The sequence below is a fragment of the Crocodylus porosus genome, unplaced genomic scaffold (genome assembly GCF_001723895.1).
Source record: "Crocodylus porosus isolate Cpor-Errol unplaced genomic scaffold, CroPor_comp1, whole genome shotgun sequence".
NCBI classification, from domain to species: Eukaryota; Metazoa; Chordata; order Crocodylia; family Crocodylidae; genus Crocodylus; species Crocodylus porosus.
The window spans coordinates 32,501,770-32,524,816 of NW_017728909.1; the positions used below are offsets into that span (position 1 = coordinate 32,501,770).

General features: G+C 40.3%; 1 protein-coding gene across 1 annotated transcript in view; it reads left to right on the forward strand.

Annotated features, from left to right (window-relative positions):
- Nucleotides 1-23,047, forward strand: part of PARP8 (poly(ADP-ribose) polymerase family member 8) — a 203,211-nt gene that overhangs the window by 160,760 nt on the left and 19,404 nt on the right. Inside the window, exons 15-17 of the mRNA XM_019532038.1 lie at nucleotides 13,687-13,779; nucleotides 18,927-19,052; nucleotides 21,028-21,093. Coding sequence (XP_019387583.1) covers nucleotides 13,687-13,779; nucleotides 18,927-19,052; nucleotides 21,028-21,093 — 285 coding nt within the window. The remainder of the gene's footprint in view (nucleotides 1-13,686; nucleotides 13,780-18,926; nucleotides 19,053-21,027; nucleotides 21,094-23,047) is intronic.

Below are 23,047 nucleotides of genomic sequence, written 5' to 3' on the forward strand. Positions count from 1 at the left end.
GGGCTGGGACAAGCTGCCCAGCCAGGGTGCGGGGGTGCATTACTTCGGGAGGGGAGGAGGGGTGCAGGATGGGGGCACAGAAGCACTGGGAGCGGGGGTCTGCCCTGCTGCTGCTTGCCCAGCTGGGGCGGTAGGAGAGGGAAGCAGATGTGGCCCACTCCAGGCAGAAGGGGGAAAAGCGGCAGCAGGGGTTAGCCCCTGCTCCCAGCACTGCTGCACCCACATCCCAGCTGGAGGAGCCATGGGAGAAGTCCCCACAGCTGCCCTGCCCAGCCCTGGCCTGGCCCACCTCCAAGCACTTAAAAAAAAAAAAAAGAAAAGAAAAAAAGCCCCATACTCACGGGCTCTGGCAACAGGGATCTGGATCTCTGAGGGGTCATGGCAGAGCCTTCCCATGCAGTGCAGGGCGTTGGGGGCAGCAGGGATTGCCCCCCCCACTTGGCACCCACGTGGTAGCTGCCCCATGGCATGGGTGCAGCACTGCTCAGCAGGGCGCTGCACCCTGTCTGGGAGCGGGGCCACTCCATCTGTCAGCTGGAGCCCAGCACTGCTAAGCCCCAGCTCCCAGACAGTATGTGGCGCCCTGCCAAGCCATGCCGCACTCACGCCATGGGGCAGTTGCCACATGGGTGCTAAGCGGGGAGGGGGACGATCCCCACTGCCCCTCGGTGCCCCATGCTGCATGGGGAGGGCTCTGCCATGAGTGCCCAGAGGCCTCTATCGCCGCTGCTGCAACTGGTGAGTATGGGGCTTTTTTTTTTAAATGCTGGGATTAGGCTGGGGCTGGGCAGGGAATGGGGCCAAATTGATTCAGGACAGTGCTCTGAATCTCCAGATTGAATCACTGTTGTCCGAATTGGCCGAATCAGAATCAAATACTTCCCTATTTGCACAGGCCTAATATTCAGCACAATGATATAAACATGTGGGTTACCAATTCTGAATTTAGATCTCTCCTTTAGAGTGCCATCTTGTGTTGAAATCTCAGATTAAATTCTCTCTAAAAAAAAGCAAGCATTGAAATCAGCAGGGAATTACAGCAAAAGCGCAGGAAAACAAATATCCTTTCTTTTGACATATAGCACCTTTGAGCTTCTTAAGTGTTCAGCAACAGGATGCAAATCTTAAAATATGTTAAATTACAGCATTTGAAGAATTTGCTGATTATTTTGTAATAATAGAGGTATCCTTACGGTTTTTGAATGCTTAGTATCCATGATGTTTTTTCACTGTGCTGAAATCCCATTGAAGTAAATGGCAGAACTCCTGTTGACTTTCATGGGGGCAGTATTGCATTCCCCTGGTATACGTATATTTTAACAGGCCATTGAGAGGCGGATATCAGCGTGCCAGAAACAGTATACAATGAGGGAGTGGACAGAGGTGTAATAGTAGATCATTTAACTACAAAGGATAGTGTAGATATGCCAAATCCGCAAGTTCAGCAAGGATCTTAGAACTGACACTGAATTTCTTGCCAACAGGCCCCAGGAGCCTTCATGACCACAAGTACTCAACACTTTGTTTTTACTTCTTTTCTTTAAAAAAGGCACCTCTAGCAGTATCCTATCCCCTGCCACTTGAGTGCAAACTTGTTTACTCAGAGGAAAGATGCCCCTCAGCATCGCTACAGCAGGTTTAGGTGAGAGCCAAGTACTGACTGGGTCCAACCCTTCTCAGTTTGAGATCATTGCCTGAACCATTGTCATCTGTTCATTTATTAAATATGTACTTGAAAACCCTTGTAAGTTGAAATGAATAAATTCATATGCCCAAAATAAAACTCTGAAAGGACGGAGAAAGAAGAAATGCAGATTGTGAAACAATGCGAAAACAAGGCAAGGTTATTTTCCTGACTACACATTAGTCTATCTAAATTCTTATACCTTGTCAGCCACTGTGGTACAGCAGTGTCCCTCGTGTATTTACACAAGTCCAGTGAGGTTTTCCAGAAAGGTTGCTCACAGCTTTGAGAAGAGGGTCTATTATTACCCCCTCCTTACTCTTTCTCTTGGGCCAATATTATCTGCTGAAGTTTAATTCAGTGTGATAAATATTAATTTTCATATTTCAGAAGACCTAAGTCTTTAAAAAAAAGAGACAATGTTGTTCATCACTGCACGCAGCCAGTTGTTCTTGTCAGTAGCAGTACTTGCTGAATGTGCTCCAGCAAGATAGCAGATAGAGTAAAAATAATAGAGATCAAAACAGGTAAAGAGCATCAGTTTCTGTATAGCCAGGCCCAGATAATTTGCTCGTCCATAATAAAGAACAGGCCTCCCTGATATCATAGAGTTGTCTCATGCCCTGCTGCTTAGACCAGTTGAACTTGCACATGAAGTCTTCCCTTTCTGTTTCATGAAGTAAGAAAAAAAGTTACTCATTTCTAACCAAAGTAGCAACTTCTAGTGCTGCTGGACTGATCATTCTGCTGCTGCTGTAATGGGTATTTCTCACTAGCCCCTTTAGCACACCTTGATCTCCAGAGAACCACTTTTTCAGAAGTAATACATTGTCCTCATAGCAGAGTAGGAGAGATCAAAGTTGAGGATGATGACACTTGAACTTTTTTGTTATTGTCATTACCTTGTTATTGGCTTGTCCCTGATAGCTTTCATTTGTGTCTCTGGCAGCCAGATTTTGCACTACTGAGTCTCCCATTTGAATTTGTTTGCAAATGCACACTTTCATGGGTCCTGTGATGGAAAGGTCTGTAGACGTACAAGGTAGTATACACGTGAAATTTGCACTCCTGAATCACTTAACTTCTAGTTTTTCAGGAATCTTTTTATACACAGGAGTTCCACTGAATTCATAAAAGATTAAACTAGTGGCTCTCAATCTTTTTAAACCCAAGGAACCCTCATTAGACTTAAGGTACCCCTCAGAAAATGGCAGCTCTTAGTTTTCTCCCATTTTTTGTTTACGGAAGAATAGTAGAGGAACGTTTCTGTTGCAAGGAACCAAGAAGGAACACAGCAGGTCAGAATGTTTTTGGCATTATAGATTCCTGTTTGAAATCTCTGGGTTTATCTTGTGAATCTTGTATAGGTATGTACATACCTGCAGTGTTAAGATTGTATGACACCCATAAAATAATCTCAAAGCACCCTGGTTGAGAATCACTGGATTCAGCATTTGGGTAATAAGCATTAATACTACTTGTCGGTTTCAAGAGAAAATATATGATCTTTAGGGATTCAGTTGTGAACTCTCTATCTCTTTATTACCTTTGTTCTAGGGTTGGAGACCCAGATTTCAGGCTCCCCAGTTGATAACCCCTTCATGTAGCCAGATCCTCCTTGTTCACTGGACCAGTCACACACAGGGGGCCTCAGGGCCCCTCAGGACCTGGCCCCACACACGCCTGGCCCAGGCCGGCCCTGTGTACAGGTGCTTCACCTGGGACGGCAGCCCAGGCCCTTCCCCTCCGATCCCCTGCCCTGCCAGGGTCCTGGGTACTTGTATGATGAAGGTGAGAGCCACCGGCCTCAACAGCACAGGTGCCAGCCAGGGCCTCTTCCTAAGTGCGGCTCCTCCCCACAACTTCACTTGCACCCAGCCAATCATGCACCACCCATCAGTAGCCCACAGAGCTACCTGTGCGACCGGCCATGGGAAAGTGGTGGACGGCAGCAGTGGTATGGGGTGGTGGATGATGGTGGCCACCACCACATACGTCCGGCCAGCTGAGCAGTGCCTTTGCAGCCTACAGAGTGGCATTGATGCCCTTGCCCCCCTCCCCCGGCCCTGCTCCTGGGAGGTGGTGGCATGGGCTGGTAAGTGGCTGCACTCTGTCCCCATCTGCTGCCACATACCTCCTAGGACTTTTCTGAGTACTCCTAGGGGAGCAGTTGACAACACCTGGGTTAGACACTAGATTTGTACTGCATGATTTGGAGAGAGATGATCCTACCTCAGGCAGGGTGTTGGACTAGATTTCTGGAGGTCTCTTCCAACCCACTTTTGTATGATTTCTATGAATCACAGGGTGGCTGGAAGACCATCTCTCCTTGTCATCCTTTAATTGTCTGAAATCCATTATTCATGGTTTTCCAGCAGTGAAATTTTAGGATTTGTCTGGCACTGTCGACAAGCCTGGACAATTCTGTTTTGGCCAGGCACCTATACACCTAGAGTGTAGCCTACTAAAATTGCTAATTAAGGAAGTGCAGGATGAATGTAGCTATATGTGTATAGTCAACTAGACATACCATATTTACTTAATTGAAGATAAGGGTTTTTTTTCCTGTTTAACATGGGAGGGAAAGCCCCTCATCTTAGAATTAAGTATTAGGGCAGTGGAGAGTGGCAGGCAGCTGCTATGTTTTGAGTTCCAGCCCCTACCTGGTTTCATGGCCAATAGCCACAGCTGCTGCCCGTCCCATCCCCATCTACCACCTCTGCACTCCACCATCTCCCCCCTTCAGCCTCTTCTCCCCATCTTCCCCCATGCCTCTACTTCCCCACCTGCCCCTCTCTTTCCCCCGTCACCCTTGCTCCACACCACCAAGCTCTATTCAAGCTGTAGCCTGGGGCACAGAGCATGGCCACAGCCTAGTGCATAACAGCAGCACACTTCCCATACAGCTACCACAGGGACTGTGCTAAAGCCATGCTTAGTGCTCAAGGCTAGAACAGAGTCAGAGCCTGCCAACATGGAGCAGAGGCAGGCAGGAAGGTGGGAAGCAGAGACTCGGGGGAAGTGGGGAACAGAGCCTGGGGAAGGAAGGGGGTCCTTAGTCTGGCAAGAAAACAGGCAAAAGCATGAGGCAAACTGCTTGATCTCCCTGCATGATGAGTCCAATAAGTATATTGTATACATGGAAAAGTATAACAAATATATACATTTTCTATGTATTGAATCTAATGATGTGGGAGGGTTATCTTAAATTCAGGGTCCTCTTAGAGTACATACGGTAAATGCTGAAAACTGAAGTTTTGTGGCTATATAAATGGCACTTATGCTTGTGAAGGTGAAATAGATTCAAGCTATTAGTTATTTTCTTAAAGCTAGGGACAGATATTGTACATAAACTGGTTTAAGTGATCAGAAACTGGTTTAAACCTGTAACAGAACAGATGTTCAGTGCACATAAACCAGTATGAAAACAGCTGAAACTGGTTTGAGATAAACCTGGTTGAATGTAGTACCAGGCTTAACTGATTTGGGTCAAACTGGTTTATGCAATGTCTGTCGCAGACCACTTCCTGATTTAAGGTAAACCAGACACCCCCAGCATCCTGGCATGCTCTCTGGGCTGGGTGGGGCTCTCTGTTCCACGGCAGAGCTGGCCCCTCCCCTCTGCTCCCTGGCCAGAGCTCTGGCAGAGACTTGTGGGCACAGAGTGTCTGCCTGGCTTCTTCCTGCTAAGCAGGGATTATTCCCCCCTGCCCTCTGCCTTACGCAGACACCTCAGCTTTAGCTAATAGACCACATGCTGGCTATGGTCCGTGCTGTGGGAAATCACAGGCAGAAAGGCTTTTTGGAGCTAAGCAACAGGTAGCTTCATGTCCTTATTTGGAAGAGCTGTTTAAGAAGAGCTCCACTAGCTAATGGAGAGAGGTTTTGTTTTCTCATTGGGTTGATAAACACTGAGTTGGGGTAGTAAACATTCCCTGCTGGGCTGCCTGGCAGGGTGGGGAATAATCAGAGTTTCCTGCTAGGTCCTGGCCATGTCCCCCTCAGCTCAGCACTGTGCAAGCAAAGGGAGGGGTGCTCTAGCGCCCCCCAGGTTCTAGCCTGAGCCACTGCAGGCATTTGCCTTCATGTCTGATATGTCTGTGCAGTTACAAATCGGTTTAACCTTGCCAGGTTAAACTAACTTGCAACACTGAATCAATTCAGACTTAGGCTTTTTGAATGTCTGTCCCTAGGGTAAAGGTAGGTAGATTCTTATTGGTTGGTGTTCATCAATACATGTGGCTTCACAAATAGATTAAATCTTTTCTGGGTACTTTTGGATTATTTTCTAATGAAGAGGATATACTACAGAGCCATTTATTTAAGCCAGGGGTGTTCAGCTCATGGGCCAAATTCGGCCCACAAAGCCATAGGTACCTGGCCTGCAGGTCTCCCCACATACTGGGAAATTTTACAGAAGGGGACGGGTGGCACTAAATATGTCCACCCTCCCTGGATGCCAAATTCCCAAACCCCAAGCACCCACAGCAGGTTGGGGCTGAGTCACACCGCCTCCCCCTACCCCCATGGCTGGATGAGGTGGAGCCACGTCCCTTCCCCTAGGCTGCATGGGCCATGCTCCCTTCCCTTGGGGGACCCAGGTTGGGGCTGGCTCATGGTCCCTTCCTTCCCACCCCTTTGGGATTGGGTCAAACCCCATTCTTTCTGTAAGGTTGGGTTAGGGCTGAGCCATGTCCCCTTTCCCCCACAGGGCTGGGCTATGCCCCGGAGCCACTTCTCTTCTCCCTATCCCGTGGGGTTGGGACACGCCCCCCTGCCCTCCACAGGACCAAGTTTGGGCTGAAACACATTCCTTCCACATGGCTATATGGGGCTCTGCCATGACCACATCATGCCAGATTGGGACCATCGGCAGGATCTGGCCTGCAGATGGCCTGGGCACTGCCCATCCACTCTGCTGGTGAAAAAGTTTGAGCACCATTGATTTAAGCAATTAGATATCTATATCTATTTATACTTGGTATTGTAGAAATAATAAAAGGATCTTGTGTCATTTACAAAATCATATTTATTTTTTGTTTCATTGTCTCAAGGTACATTTGGATGAAACATGACAATCAAGTAAACTGCACAAAACAGCATTTTAAATTGTTTATTATTAAATAAAGTTACCATATATGTGCTGGATAGGCTCAAAAAGTTGTTAAACATGTTATGTTTAAAACCAACTGACTCAATAAACAACAATCTAAAGTTGAGAACTTGAACTAATTATTCATGTTCACCATGTCCTTTAAGATTTTCGAATTAATAGTGCTCAACCTCTCACAACATGCTTTTTATTTATACATTGGCAGATGAAGTCAAACTTTCCTACTTTTTAAACTCCAAAATGTCCAAAACTTTGAACTGAATTATTTGAATAAACTGAAATCCAAAACATATTCTCTCAATCCCTGAAGAAGAGGCTTTTACTTTCAAGAGCTTATTTAGTGATTTAAGAAATACTTTGTTTCCAGGTTATTTAATATAAATGATTTCAACAAAATAAGTTCAGGCCTTAGTATAAGTTGTCATAATTTAAAATTTAATTTTACATAGAATTACTTTTAGAAATGTGTGCTTAATTTATATTTAAAAACTGATTTTAAAAAAATCTGATTTTCTAAAATTAAAATAAAATGGGTTTTTATCCATTCCAGGCTAGTAATAAGTATTCCAAAAGTATAAGAACTTTTTAACAAGCAGGTGGGAGGTAGTCTGCCTCCCACAGTAGGTTTCCTTTTGAGCTCTGATAAAGTGGCCTGAACCCAGAAGTGCAAAATTTTCTATCCTTCCACAGAAGTTGTTGTCAATTGTAGCCCTTCATACTCTCAGTAACCATATACATGTAAAGATCTTTACCTTTGTGATTTCTATGGCAATGAGTTCCCCAATCTCATTATGCTATGTGTAAAGACAAGGGAGTTTTAATTTTCCCTCTTATTAATTTAATTAAATGTCTCCATGTGTTCTGACACAGAGGTAGGAGAGGACACTGTTCAGAGCTATAACCACAAATGATGCTTCTTCCTGCTCCTATTGTAATTAATGAGGATTGATTTCTTGGAACAGAATATGTTCCTAAATATTTAAGCAGGACATGCAAATAGTCTGTACAAAATGTGTACAAAGAGCAATTAATACCTTTTTTCCCAACTGGTAGTTATGCAGTCAGAAGGTACATCTACACATGCAATTAATATGAAGCAGTAAACTCCGGAGCCGTTCAAGCCAGAGTAAACTGCTCTTGGGTGCAGCATCTACACATGCACCCAAAACAGCAGCAATTTGAGCTGGGCCAGACCAACCCTGGGCCAGCAGGGAGCCTGGGAGGTCAGTCCCAGGCTCTAGGTGGCTGTGTTGGGTAGCATCAGGGCTGGCTGGATCATGAGGTTGCCGCAAGTACAGAGCCATGTGGCTAGGTAGCAGGCAGGATTCTGGCCCTATGCTGCCTGGGCTTCCTGGCTGTAAATTGTTCCCACTGTCAGGGGCTACACGTGTGTTCAGTAAATTACTCCACTATAATATAATACTATCCCTGAGAGTCTTATGGTGGCGTTCATTAGTTTACTGCACCCTAATACCAGTACACATATAGACAGTGAGGATTTACTGCATAGCTAATTAGTCTACTCTGCAGTAAGTCTCATGTGTAGATGCAGCCAAGATTGTAGGATTTATGGAAACACCTTGGATGCACATACATATATGTAGTCTCAGTACAGACATTTGAAAAGTTGGCACTTAAGTTTCAACTTGGATACTATTTTTCATAGTAGTCTGGCCTGAGAGCCAAAGGAAAACCCTGTTAAGCCTTGATCAGTGTACTATAATAGGCCCATGGACAACAGTACTGATCAGGCAATACACTGTGGAAAGCAATATACTTTGCTCCCACTGTCAATGTAATTTATGACTTTTCAGTTTCTTGTGGCCATGAGGAATGTCATTGTAAATGGATCTGTACTGCACTGTATCCTCTTAGTTTCATAGGCAACACAGGTGGGGAATCAATATTCTAGATTCCGTTTCAATTAATTAATTGCCATGCTCTAGCAGAGTTGATTATTCAAGTCTGCTCCAACATGCTGTAATTACAGCATGTCAGAGTACCCTCCATGCTTGTGTACAGGCACCTGGCATGTCAGTTGTTTAGAATATAATTGATCTTTAGGTGCACTGGATTCATAACTGGAGACTACTGAATCATTCTCACTAGTCAGTCTAAGAATTCATCTGTTCATCAAACCACTTGTGAAGTATACATTCAAAGCTCCAGGCTCATTTGCAGCAAATTCTACAAACACATATGTTTTCTTCATATTTCTTTCAGTATGTTCTGAATACTGGGGTTTGCACCATCATATTGACATTCATAACATGGAATCAAAATAAAACCAGAGACAATTTCTTCCTAAGGAAAAGCCCAATAATTACATGGTTAAAAGAGAGAAGTAGAATGAACTTCTATTTGAAGATAAGCCTCATCTTCACTACCAGCTCCTTCACTGGAAAAAGTGAGAAGCTTGTTAAAGATTTCACCTTTACCATTTATGACATCTTCTGTAAAGAAGCCTTCCCTGCGCTTTTATTTTTAGATCAATAGTAGTTAGGTGTGCCAGTCAGGTTCCTGGCTCATTAGTGTCTTTCTGGCATCCCTTAGATAACGAGAGGATGACACATTTCTCTTCTAATCACAGCCACATAAAGCTTTAGTACATAACAAGATAAATCAACATGAACTATAAGGGTTTCTTTTTTTTAATTGAAAAATTGTCTAGAAACTATATTAGACACTCACTTGATCCCACATGTAGAAATATCTGTAGGTGTAACATTTGCCCACCAGCCTTTTATGGCCACCATTTGCAATAGAGCCACTTACCTTGTATCACACAGAAGACTTTGCAATTGGTCTTTTTTGTTCAGAACAGCTGTAGCACTCCCAGGAGGGTGATTTAGAATGTAGAATGGGAATGTCTGAACCCCACCCCCCCGTCAGATATCCCTACAGGACTCCAAAATGATACCATTTGTGCCTTCTGTTTCTTAGCCCCTGCAATCTCAGCCTGTTAGCAGCCTAAGCTCTTACTCTCCCCTAGCTTTTCCCCACTGGAATAATTATCCCTCTGAATGGCCTTTCAGCACTGATGGTTCTCACTCAGATAACAGGTTTAGGGAAGTAATGTAAGTGGCTTACATTTATTTTCTGCATCCCGGTTAAAAATAGAATATATTTCAGATGGCTGATTATTTTGTCGTTGGCTTGTTTTATCTCAGGAGAATGACAGTATTGCTCTTCAGAATACAGAATGCAGTTGCACATATACTTAGTGGTGAATCTTAGCATATGTACTCCATAAACTGCATTGGATTCCTTCCAATTCATTTCAGGGTACAATTCAAGCTGATGATCTAAATCTGTAATAGCCTGTATATCACAGATCTTGACTAAGATACCACATCTCTCAGGTCTTGTCAAGGCAACAAGGTTGTTAGAAAACAATTTACAGTAAAGATAGATAGATGGACAGACAGACAGACAGACAGACAAAATGAAGTTGTATTGATTTAATATTAACAGATCTACTAGTAGAGGTAATATTTATTTTTTTGTGTGGTGGCTAAGCATACCAATCCTTGTGATTCTGTACAAACATGGAACAAAAGACAATTCTAGCACAAGGAGTTAATAATTCAAGGAAAGAGTGTCTGAAAGGAAAGAAGCAGATACCACAAAAAGGCATGTTGAACACAAGTCAGCACAAAAAGCAGTAGTCACAACAGCTACCTAACCATTTTCAAAAGATTTTTGTACACTTCATACAATGTTGCCAACTCTTACCATTTTTGCACATGCCTTGTGACTTTCTGAAAGTCCTAGCTCCTGGACATCATTTATTACACAAAAATGCCCAAAATTTAATTTTTAAGTAAGCTTCTAACTAAAACAGCAGCAAAGGCCTACAGTCCAGCAGCAGGAGGCCAATCAAAAGAACCCCAAATGCATTACTTTTTAAAAATTTCATGGATGTTTTAAACTAACTTAATGATTTTTAGAATACTAAGTTACAACTTCTGAATGCTTGGAGCTGACTAACAGTTGCAGCAGAGGAGAATTTTAAAAAGAGACTTTCAGGAGGACAGTGAGATACCTATGCAGATGTTTAGTCTAAAAGTATCTTCCCGGAGAAGAGATTGCTTAAATCAGCTGTTTAATTTGTGATTTAAAAAATATAATGTGAACTAGTGATTGAAAGCTAAAGCTAGACAAGTTCAAACCAGAAATATGACAGAACTTTTAACAGTAGGGGGAGCTAACTTTTGGAGCAATTTATCTAGGGATGCAGTGAATCCTCTATCTCTTGAAGCCTTTAAAACAAGATTTGCTGTTGATACAAGTTGTATCTAGATATCTAAGTGCAATCCTGTTCCACCAGGCTCAAGTCCCTGAAAAATTGCTACTGTAAAAGTGGATTAGTTGTCTTCCTTTTCTTTATTTTTGTGACATAGTCTCAAGGCCATATCATTAGCAGTTGATGAGCATAAAAAATAATCACTTTTTACTCACAAAAGAGATGTGGTCTCTAAACAGTCCGTTACATTACTTGACTATACAGTACATTTAATGATCAATTTCCTGTATTTTTCTCAGAACCACTGCATGATTAAACAGTGGCAAGCAAAGGATTTTGAAAAAGTGGATGTGTTGTTTCTTTTTACCTCCTTATCATCTATAAAGACCTGGCAGATTTTATTTATGGGTTACAAGAGAGACTTTTTCCTAGCTCTTTTTTTTTTCAGTTTAGAGCTAAGTCTGGTCCTCTTTTCTGTGTTGGAGGCACTTGGAAAAGTAAAAAGATAGGATCAATATAGGATCTTAACATATTAAAGGCTTACTATTAAAGTGTGTGTCCTTTGACACAAACTTCGTTCAAAGAAAGTTTATTTGTCATTGAAGTTAAAAAGGTGTGAACAAAAACAAACAAAATATACAGCCCTCAAACTTGGACTGAAAATACATTTTAATGCATTTAATGTATAATATTGTCCTTCCCCAAATACACACATGAAAGTATTGTCAACACCTGTTGGTAGCAACACATGATCTACTCCTATGGGGGATATCATCTGAATACATTCCCTGGGAAATGTTACCAGTAATAATGTTTTGCTTTGTTGTTGCTGCAAACAAGTGTCTACAGTAACTTTAATGCTTTTGCATTGTATGTTGGTCTTCTGTCGGTCAGTCTAAACACACTATATCTGAATGCACTTTTGATTAAACAAAAACAAGGTGGGAATGCTTGCACAGTTGCTCAGCTACTTAAGTGAATGGCTAAGTTATCCTCTGAATGTTTAAGCATAGGAATAATGACAATAATGCATACATTTTGTCTAGTGTGCAGTGGTACAGCGAATTGGATCATGCTAGGCTTCGTCTGCTACCTAATGCAATGTAACATAGCAGATAAAATAAATCAAATGCGTGACACACTATTAGACTTGAAAGATGATAGGTCTTCTGAAGCAATTGCTATGAGAATATTTCAGTGCTGTAGGCTTTAGGTGGTTATTGAAGTCTAAAATCTTTGAAACCCAAGCAACACATATTTTAAGGGCTAAGAAACAAATGAGCAGAACTATAGCAGATGCTTATTACTAGTGAAGCAATTTCCTGAAACAGAATTTAGTTAGTTTCTGTTTTTCTTATAGCATTTGATATATTTTTCATTTTTTCTGGGTGCTTTCTGCATACATAGTCATGGACTTGATACCTCTGTGGTTATCACAGCATTGGAATTCACACTGGTTCAGTGGTAAAACTTCAGTACTTGACACAATTTTGTTTCATAAGTAGTTGTTTAATTTCATAGACTGACTAAATGATAAATGAGAAGTTACTAAAGTTGAATTTTCTCATTTATTATAATAAATTCCAAGAAGGGTTTTATCCTATTTCCACATGTTTATTTGTCCTAACTGACTGTTCACTAATCTTGAACATTTAAAATGTATGATTCATAAAGCAGGCCTTAAATATGTAATTCTACTAACTGTCTTTCAGCAATTAACAATGGTTTTCTAATAAATTGTATTCTATTTAAAATTCTGGAGAAGGCTTGCCTATTCATTTTACTGAAAACTTAATTATCTTCATTTTTTTTTGTTTCTGTTCTTACTTTGTGCTAACTTATTGTTGATAAGTTTGTTTCTGTTTGGTAAATGTTTGTGACAGTATAATGAATTAATCATTAATAAAAAGGAAACAACAGTCCAGTGATCTGTAGTGCAGGCTTATGTGAGTTCTGCAGTTAAAAACAATCTCTTACATACAAGAAGATACTGTATATTTTCCCAAAAAATGAATATAAACATCATGAAAACATGAATATGGACTGCATTCTATGAAAATACCATAGAATGATTTTTTTTTTTTTTGCAAATTTACAGTGAAATTACATTTAAATTCCCTAAAAAATGAAGGCTTTAAGAAATTTGGAATGAAATTTCAATTCAATTTTTTGCATGTAATTTCAGTAACAACATAATAAATTGCAATGGAGAAACTTCCAGTTTTAAAGAGGAGCTGTTGTTTGTCCGGGAAAAAAATATTGAAAAAAATAGTGTAATCTGTACAGAAGACAGCTGTGAACTTAAGCTATCTGAGAACTGTTAAGGTAGATTTAAGGTTACTTGATATTACAGATGTAAATTTGTGTACCATAACATGTTTGGATTTCTGAATTAAACTTGAACTTTGAGTTTCCCAAGTTTAAAATTCTTGGCTTTTAATTAATTACAATAGCTCTGCATATAAAATGACATACTTTAAACTACTGATGTGTGTTCACAACCTTGTCTTCACTTTAATTTGTGTATGGGAATAGAAATAGTTTCAAAAGGCATTAATATATGTGGTTGATATTTGAGGTGCTTCATGACAAAAATAATAGTAAAAAATGGAATAAAAACACACTTTTTTTTCTCTTTCTTAGCCCACTGTGTGTGAACGGGAACTCTGTGTATTTGCTTTTCAAACTCTAGGAGTGATGAATGAAGCTGCAGATGAAATTGCAACTGGGGCTCAGGTACAACTATTTAATGTTAAAACTGCCTCTCATTATATACAGTCACTCTTGTTAATTCACTTTTTGTAACTTTCCACTGATCTCTTTTCTTTAATGTTTAAGCATTGTGTGCAGTGAGTCATAGAGATACACATACTTTATAGATGGTACTTCAAAAGGTATTGAGTGGTCTCCTTATTCTGCTTCTATTATAGGAAATGAAGCAGTACTAGGCCAATGGTAGATATTTTTAACCTCTGCCAAAGCAGTTAGGCTGAACTCCTGATAAGTACAATTTGGATACCTGGATTGCTGAAATGAATCAGACAGTCTCTTCTATTTATCTTTTTGGAGACAATTTTTAGATGATAGTGTTCATTTTATAAATGTTACTGATTTCTTTTATCTAATAACTATTACATATAAAATGCATAAACAGACCTGGGCACTGGAATTAAAACCTAGGTATTCCCCTCCCGGATGAGCACTCTCATTATAAGCTTACAGTCATTATCTTTTTGTGTGGACTCACCTATTGCATTTCTTTCTATACAGTAGCATAGCTTCAACAGGAAGATCTATTTGGGGGAATACCTCCCCAAACCAGCTTTGCCTCCAGCTTGTGGGGAGAAAGAGTAATCCCCACCCATTCAGGTTGAAGAAACTAAATACCTTCAATCTCCAAAATTATTTGGTGATTGGCTGTAACCTGTATGGTATTATCTAAGAATTTGCATGACCACCATCTCCTCCTCCAGCCATGGTTTTTAATGTTGGTGTAATTCGTGAAGAGCAACACCATTTGTGTTAGGTGTTCTTCCTGTCAAAACAGGCCCCCTCACACCCACACCTACAGCAGAATGCTGAGGTTTTTGTGCACCTAAATGGCAGTTTTCTGGCCATGTAAGTGGTGGTCTTGGCACTGTGGATATGTAAGCATGAGTACATAGATGAGCATGTTTAGTAGGCTACTCACTGGGTAGGCAGAAACATAGCTACATATTCACGACCATGCTGAAAGAAAAAGTGAATGTGCATTTTGCAAATGACTCAGTGAAAGTGAAAATGAAAATGACTCACAGTCAGACTTCTTTTCTGTTTTAATTCCATTAGCTGTATAATTGGGGTACGTACTGAGGAAACAAAAGACTCAGCTTCTAAGCTTCCTTTGCTGAAATGGGGTTTGAACCTGTATCTCTTTGACTTCCTAGTATAGTTCTCTCTAGCACTCTTTTCAAGGTGATACTCTGGGCACCGAATGGGGAGATATGTAGGTGCAGGAGGAAAAGAACAAGCAAGAGGATGTGTGGCCCAGAGGCTTTGGGATTTGTGGATCTCACTCTTGGAGTCAAGGGCCTAAATTTCTTTTAAGGCTCACTTCAGCCAGCCAACTTCCTTTGTAGATCTGGACCGAGGTATCTCAAATTTAGACGTCCCCATGAAAAGGGGGCTGCAGATGGCATATCACCATATGTAACACAACTCGTATTTCCCTCCAGTTAAAGTAAACTAGAAACTTTGTCTATATGCTAGGTGGATAGCACTATATTATTCAGTTTAAAATCACAGAAAAAACAAGTACAACAATTGGAATATGCACTAATGTACTAGCATGTATATGTGTGTGTGTAGCTAAAACTTTTATATAGCTGCAATACCAACCATGAGTCACTGATGAATGGATGCTGTGATGATATAAAGTTTTTTTAAAAAAAAAACGAACTAGGCAAAAATAGTCAATTATGCCATTAGTCTTGTAGTCATTATAGTTCAATGGACATCTCTTATTCAGATTCAGAAATCAAAATCTAGCCGCCTTGAACATCTTGACAGTGCCCCCAATACTTCACTGTCAGTCATTTCTGCACCTGAGTTAATATCACCACATGTGAGTTTCAGGGCTGTGTAACCGAAGAGAGACTTTACCAGGAATGGCTAACAAACAGCAAGATTGTAGAAGAAAGTATAGTTTGAATAGTGGAATATCAAGACCTATATTAAAAAGGAAAGAGAGTTGTTAATGTCTTTGGAGTGCAGAGAGATTAGCAGGAATCTCAGCGCTACCTAAATAGTGATGCCACTGCCCCTGTCACTGAGGCAGTTGGTTTTAACGCTTAGGTGGTCCAAGAATCAAAGGTGAGTGTAGCTGCACCACTTCACCCCCTGAAAGGGTGCAGAGAGAAGTGACAATTTTCGCCCAATCTGGCCATAGAAAGTGGTCTATATAGCTATGACCAAATACAAGTGCATGGTTGCAGACTGCTTCAAAAATGTCTGGTTGGGCAAAAGTCTGAACCCTCTTTGCATGAGGGGCTAGATGAAGAAGATTCAAAACAGAGCATTGTCAGTATCTTCTGTTGGCACTGCTTTCCAGCCTGTCACTGTTTTCAGAATGAGAGTGGGGAAAGGGAGTGAAAGGAGTTTGGTTGGGGCGGGGGGAGTTCAGCCCCTGCTGGAGAGTGTGCAGGTGTATTCGAGGCCCCTGCCACCCTCCAAAGCTGCCCGGGGAACCCCTAGAATGAGCTCCCTCTGCTCCCATTCTGAAATAGAGACAGACTGGGAGAGGAGGGGCCAGCTCAGCTGAATTTAAAGTAGACTTCAGGGTTCAGTAAGTTACATCAGTCCCACAGGGTATTAATGGAGTACATGTAAGATCAATCTATGCCCTTCTTTCCATGTGATACCAATAGACCAGCAATAGTGTGAAGAGAAGAAGAACTAAATTCCCTCACAAGTATTGTGAATTAAAACAGTACAACACAGAAGAATTTAAGCTACTGTATTTCACAGTTTGGATTTTCCAAATATCCCCTTTTTTAAATGTTATGTTGAATAATTTCTACTTTCTTCATTAAGTTGACGTTCATAAGAGAGAAGCAGGGCTTCCAAGTGCTAGGACAATAGTCCAAGTACTTCAATTACTCATCCTTTTCCTTGGCACTCAGGTGGAGAAGTGGGCATGATGTGGGGGGAATGGGGAGTTAAACACATTATTCTCCTGGGCTTCTTCGCATATCCCATCCCAGGTGCTTAATTTTGAAACATTCTTTTTGTCTATAAGAGTTGTACACTAAAAAGAAAATAGAATATCCTGAAATTTAATGTGATTTTCAACTTTCCATTAAGATACTTAAGGGAGGGAATTACTTAAGCAATTTTATTGTTCAATATGTATGAGATATCTAGTAATTTCAAGTACCAGAATATTTTTACTTTTAATCAGAAAAAAAGAGCTCCATTCATGCTAAGGGAGCACAGGAGAATGGAAAACAGTATGACTCACTGCAGAATAATTCCCTCTCCCTTTCCTTATGATTCTCATTTTCGTGCTGATTCCCTAAAGGACCCTCATTTTTATTTCCTTCAAGTGATCAAATCTGGTAACTTTTAGAACAGTTTGCACTATGAGTCAGAATCTAGTTTATCTGGAATAGTGAGAGGAATCAGAGATACCTATTAAACAAAACTTACCTTAGCCCTTGAAATCTTGCACTGAATAGACCATTTTTATAGAAGAAACAGTGTCAGGAAGGTCAGAAGAGCCCCAATCAAAAGCATTAACCATTATGCACATGTTGTTAAATATGTATGGTTTCACAGTTTTGGATTACTCTGCTAGTAACAGCAATTCTTACCTGCTAACAAATTGTTGTCTTCCTATTTGGTGATAATTCCTTTTTTTCCCAAGCTCATTTTTACTTATGCATGTGCTGATTTAATTTTAAGCTTTATTTAACCCCTCCCCAAAACACATAAGATATCATCACACAGTACAGACATTCCAGGCTATGCTAATTCTCTACAAGAACAAGGAAGAACTCCTCAATCTGGGCTTGAAGTGGCTGTTAAATCCACTGTTGCAGCTCTAGAGGATTCAGTATTTACCAGGATATCTGCAACTCCATTCTTCAGAACAACAGGCAGCTCTGTTTTTCATATGAACTAATCCCAGTCTTACTCTACTCCTATTATTTATTAGAATCTCCAACACAGGCCAGAGATTTCATACCCACTCTCAATTCTGTTATGCCCAGAGACCACCTCACACGTCCAAGACAAAGCCAGATTTGCCTTATATTATAAATTAATATACTTTGCCATGCAGTAAATTTGGGGGCAAATCTTGGTCCCACTTTATTCATTGGAAGTCTTTTACAGGAGTTGTCTGTTGTGGCCTGATACAGAACCTGTTAAAGCTGATGGATAGACTTCAGTCGGATATGACCCAGGCTGTTACAGTTTTACTTATGGCTGTGTTCTCTACTTCAGTAACATGATGTTTTTTAAATAAAACACTTGTTTCGTGCTTGTGTATGGTATAAGTCCATGGTATACAGCAGATGGGTTTCTGTGAACAGATAAAGTGGTTGGTCAATATTCTTGACAAACCACTTATTCCTTCATAGTGTTGCATCATTTATCAAGTAAACCCAGGTATCATCTCAGGCAAAAGTGCTGCAATGTACAGTGCTTGCTTGATCTTTCAATTCTACTTCCTCAGAAACAGTGTAGGCTAAATTTTGCTCTTTAGATGATCCTCATACACTTAGTAAAATGTGTATTTTTTTTCTTAATAAATTAAGTCTTAAGAGATGTGGACAGGAAGTTCCACACAGTTTATCTAGCATGGCTAAAAACATTTTACTTCTGAAGAAAATAAAGCTTATTATTTGATATTGAAATCCTTTCCTTAGTTTGCAATTGTAACTACTACATGCCTTATAAGAATGAGATGTTATTGTATATGCCCAGTCACAATGAATAGGTTTACAAATCAGTTAGTAAATAACACCAGTAAATCTGAGGCACACTGCTATGCAAAGATTATCAAAACTGGGTTATGTGGAATTTCAAAAGATGCCGTCAGAAAAGAGGAATATCAGCTCACTCACAGGGCACAGTTATCACAACATTCAGGTTTACAACTGGTGCAATTTACAATTATTAACAGAATATACAAATGATAGGTTAGAATTCAGTTCTCATACGTACGTTGTAGACAAAGCAATTGTTGGTATAATAATAAAAGGCTTAATGCTCCTAAAGAAACAAATTCTATAATACAAGATGAAAGAAGATAATTCTGGATAGAAGAATAGATTATTGAAAACTCAAAAGAAATAGTATACTAAGAGCCATTCTTTATCTTGGTTTTTCTTTATTTCTAGGTGGTAGATTTATTAGTATCCATGTGTCGATCTGCATTAGAATCGCCTAGGAAAGTTGTCATTTTTGAGCCATATCCTTCTGTAGTTGATCCTAATGATCCTCAGATGCTGGCCTTTAATCCAAGGGTAAGTAGTTATCTCTTCAGAATATAACAGGATGGTTTTTTGGTCATATTTTAGATGTGAAACTCAGATCTTGCTTCACAGGCCATCTGCCTTTACTATCACAACTGTCTATTTAATATATGGTATATGCTCAAAAATAATGCCACTGAACCTTATGGTGAGGGACAGAAATTATACATAAACTGCTATAAATGACTGGGAACCGGTTTACATCTGTAACACAACAGAAGTTCAGTGTACATAAACCATTTTCAAAATGGCCAAAACTGGTAAGATAAACCTGGATGGATGCAGTATCAGACTTAACTGATTTAGGTTATATAGGTTTTATTAAACTTCTATCCCAGATCCCATCTATATCCAAGTTAACTCACAGTCTGCCCAGCATCCCAGGATGCTTTGCACCTCCCCAAGTCCAACCTTCACAGGTGGGCTGGCTAGCCTTGGCCTAAGCTGTCTGTTTCAGCTTAGCAGGGAGGCGTGCTCTAGTGCCCCTGGTGCTCCCCTGCACCACTTCAGGCATGTGGCTGCATTTCTGGAATCAAAAGTGAATGTCTGTTCATTTGCTTATCAGTTCAATCTGTGCAGCTTAGACTAACCTGTGAAGATTGCATCAATTCAGCCTTGGGCTTTTTGATGGTCTGTATCTAAAGTATTGCAAACGATCATTGTTGTTTTGAAGGTAATTAGAAGTAAATTTTCATCCAGGGCTAAGGCTGAAGGTTGTTGTTTGTGGGTACATATTGTAAATGCAAAATGTGTGTTGTCTTTTCTGGGTATATATTATCCTCTCAAAAGGGGAGGCAACTTGTGGTCCATTTAAATCATGTGGCACTAAAAAACAATATATGTTAGTTTACATTTAAAAGAATTGTCTATCACTATACTCACATTGCTGTTAATAAAACAATTGTCTCTCTAAAATGTCAGTTTAATGTTCTATAGTCCTTACCATAAGCAGTAATTAATAAAGTGAAGTGTTTTGGCTATAACATAATTATGGAATTACTTACTATTCTATCTGATTGAAATTTGCTCCAGGAACCCTGAATTTTTCATAGGATTTTTCATAGTAACGTAATAACAGAAGGGACTTCAGGCTGTCATTTAGTTCACCCCCCTGCTTATGGCATCCCTGGCTTCTCTAACCTGCCCTTGAAAATGTTCAAGGATAGAAATTTTGCAACTTCTCTGGGTAGCTTGTTTCATTACTTAATCACCCTCAGACTGAGAAAGTTCTTTGTAATCTTCATCCTAAATTTCCATTGCTCTGATTTGACCATTGCTCCTAGTCCTGTCACCTGTTGCCACAGAAGAGTCTACCTCCATCCTCTTTATAATTAGTTTTGAACAAAACTAATATAATCAGTAAACTGTCTGAATCCCATGTTAGCCCTGTGTTAAAGGATCACATGAGCTTTCTTGACTCTCTGCATCAAGATGAATTTCACCTTTTTCTGAGCAAAGGCCAGATAATGGAACACTAGAATGCTCTAGAATTTCACTGATTCACTGATAGCCCTTTAGTCTGCTGACTGGGTACCATGTTCTGTTGAATAATGAGATGTACTACTGGGCCTAGCATAGCTAGTAGTATGTTGAATGTTTGAAAGAAATGTTGAGATTAAATGTTTGCAAGTTAGTTAAATAGTTGCCAGATCCATATATGGTTATAATTGTTTAAAAAAAAAAGACAGAGAGAGAGATCTAATATACTAATTCCTTGTGGTGAATTCTAATGAAACTAAAAGAAACGCCACAAACCTAATTTTAGTCCTAGATTTTTCCTGGGCTATGGATGGGTGAAATGGAAGGATATAATTGCATATAGAGATTTGAGAGAGTTTGAGTTGTTGTGCTGTGGCTTAGTTGCTGTTTTATGCAGAATGTACAGGAGCTCAGAACCAGTGTTTTTTACATAGAAAAAAAGAGGTAAAATATTTAAAATATGTTTGTTTACTTTATATGACATCAGAAGAAGAATTATGACCGAGTCATGAGAGCACTGGATAGTATTACTTCTATTAGAGAAATGACACAGGTAAATACAGGTCTTTCAATATCTTGATTATAATTTATAGCAAAGGATAGATATTTTATTTGTTGGTATTTGGGGGTGGAAAGAAGGAACTGCTCCTTTATTTTTGCTATGCAACAGCAAGAACATGCAGTAGCCAAAAAACAGAACTGATGAAATACAGTTCAGGTTTTTGAGGCTTAAATAAGAAATAGTATCAGTGGAAAAGAACATTGTAACAGAATAATAGCCAACTGCTGCTTCATGCATTTCTGGAAATATCAAAGCCAAGCCAAGTCTTTTATTTTCAAAGCAAAAGAAATTGATTTTGTGACAATGTGCTAGGACAATGGCTTTATTTCTATTATAACTAGAACCTTGTTCATTTAAGAACAGTTGGCGGGTATTGAGAGTTAGGGCTCTTGGGATTTATGCCATGGGATGTCTGAATACTCACTGTAGGACAGATTCTGATATCCTTACTATTGTTGAATAGCACTATACTTCACAAGTAGTCCCACTAACGTTAACTGATAAGTACTCATGAAGTAAAATGCTATTCACTGGTATAAGAATAGGCATCTTACTGCTTTACTTTGGCAGGCTGGTAAATAGGTGAAACTTCACCAGAGTTTTATAAAGTTAATCCATGTTTGGAAAGTGCTTTTAGCTTCTAGAAGTGCAAATCATTATTATCATATTAGTAATAAATAAATAAAAAAATACACACACACACACACACACAAATAAATAATATGTATGTGTGCGTATGTATGTATATATGTTACATATGGGGCATCTACATGAGACACTTACTGTAGTTGCCTAATTAGCTCTACAGTAAAGCATCAAGCATCACCATCTACATGTGGAAAGCTATTATTAGGCTGGAGTAATCTAATTATTATCTCCACCATAAGTTAGTACTGCCTGACGCAAGTACAACAAAAGCTTTGTTATCCAGCACCCCTGGGGACTGAGGGGGGTGCCAGATAACAAAATATGCTAGTTAATTGAGAGGCCCAAACAAGCATCTTTGTCTTTTCAGGCCGCCACTTCTCCCACCACATCTAGGACATCACTGCCCCTCCCACGGGCCCTGAGGGACAGGGAGGCGGGCGCTGTGCAGCCCGCTGTGCCCTGGGCTGTGGGGGCTCAGCAGTGCAGGCTGCTTTGCCCCAGACTGTGGATGTTCAGCAAAATCAGAAGTGCCACAGTGGGCACTTCTGGTTTTGCTTTTACTTTAGAAGCCAGCATGCCAGTTAGTAGAGCATGCTGGCTTGTAAAGTGTCAGTTAAGGCAGCTTTTACTGTACTATGCTACAGCAGAGTTATTAACTCTACCGCAATGCATGTGTAGATGGTGGCAGGTGCTCACTGGGGTACATGGGTGCTACAGTGTGGGGGGATGCCTGCCAGCTAGGCCCCCCCACCCCCAATCGCACCCTCAAGCCCCAGCCAGCTCCTCCACAGTATGTTGAGTGGGGCAGAGCAGCTCCAGGCTGGGAGGCTGACCCCGGGCACTGCCAGCTGGGTCTGCACTGCCCTGGCTCAATGTGCTGCAATCCCAGGTACACATGTAGTAATCTAGACTGAATGTTTTAAAAAATACTCTGAAACTTTGGACAGTTTAACATTAGGATGAAGTGTAATTAGTGCTGGCCTAAGTAGTTTTTAAAGTCCACTTTAAGGGCCACTGTATTATCCTAAGGAAATCAGTGAGAGTTTTTAGTGGGAACATGATCTGGTCCAGCAGGAATTTTACCTATCTAATACCATGAAGCAATTAAATTAACTTTGGGTAAATTACCCTAGAAGACTGTTTTCTGGAGTTCCAATCAATTTCCTTGTGTAGGTGCCAAACATCACTAAATGTTCTCTACTGTTCTTGCTGTAATCAGCAATGTTAGCTGTAATATACTCATTTTGATGCTAATTATATGCTTATAATTTTGCTACAGGGAAAATAATTGCTATAT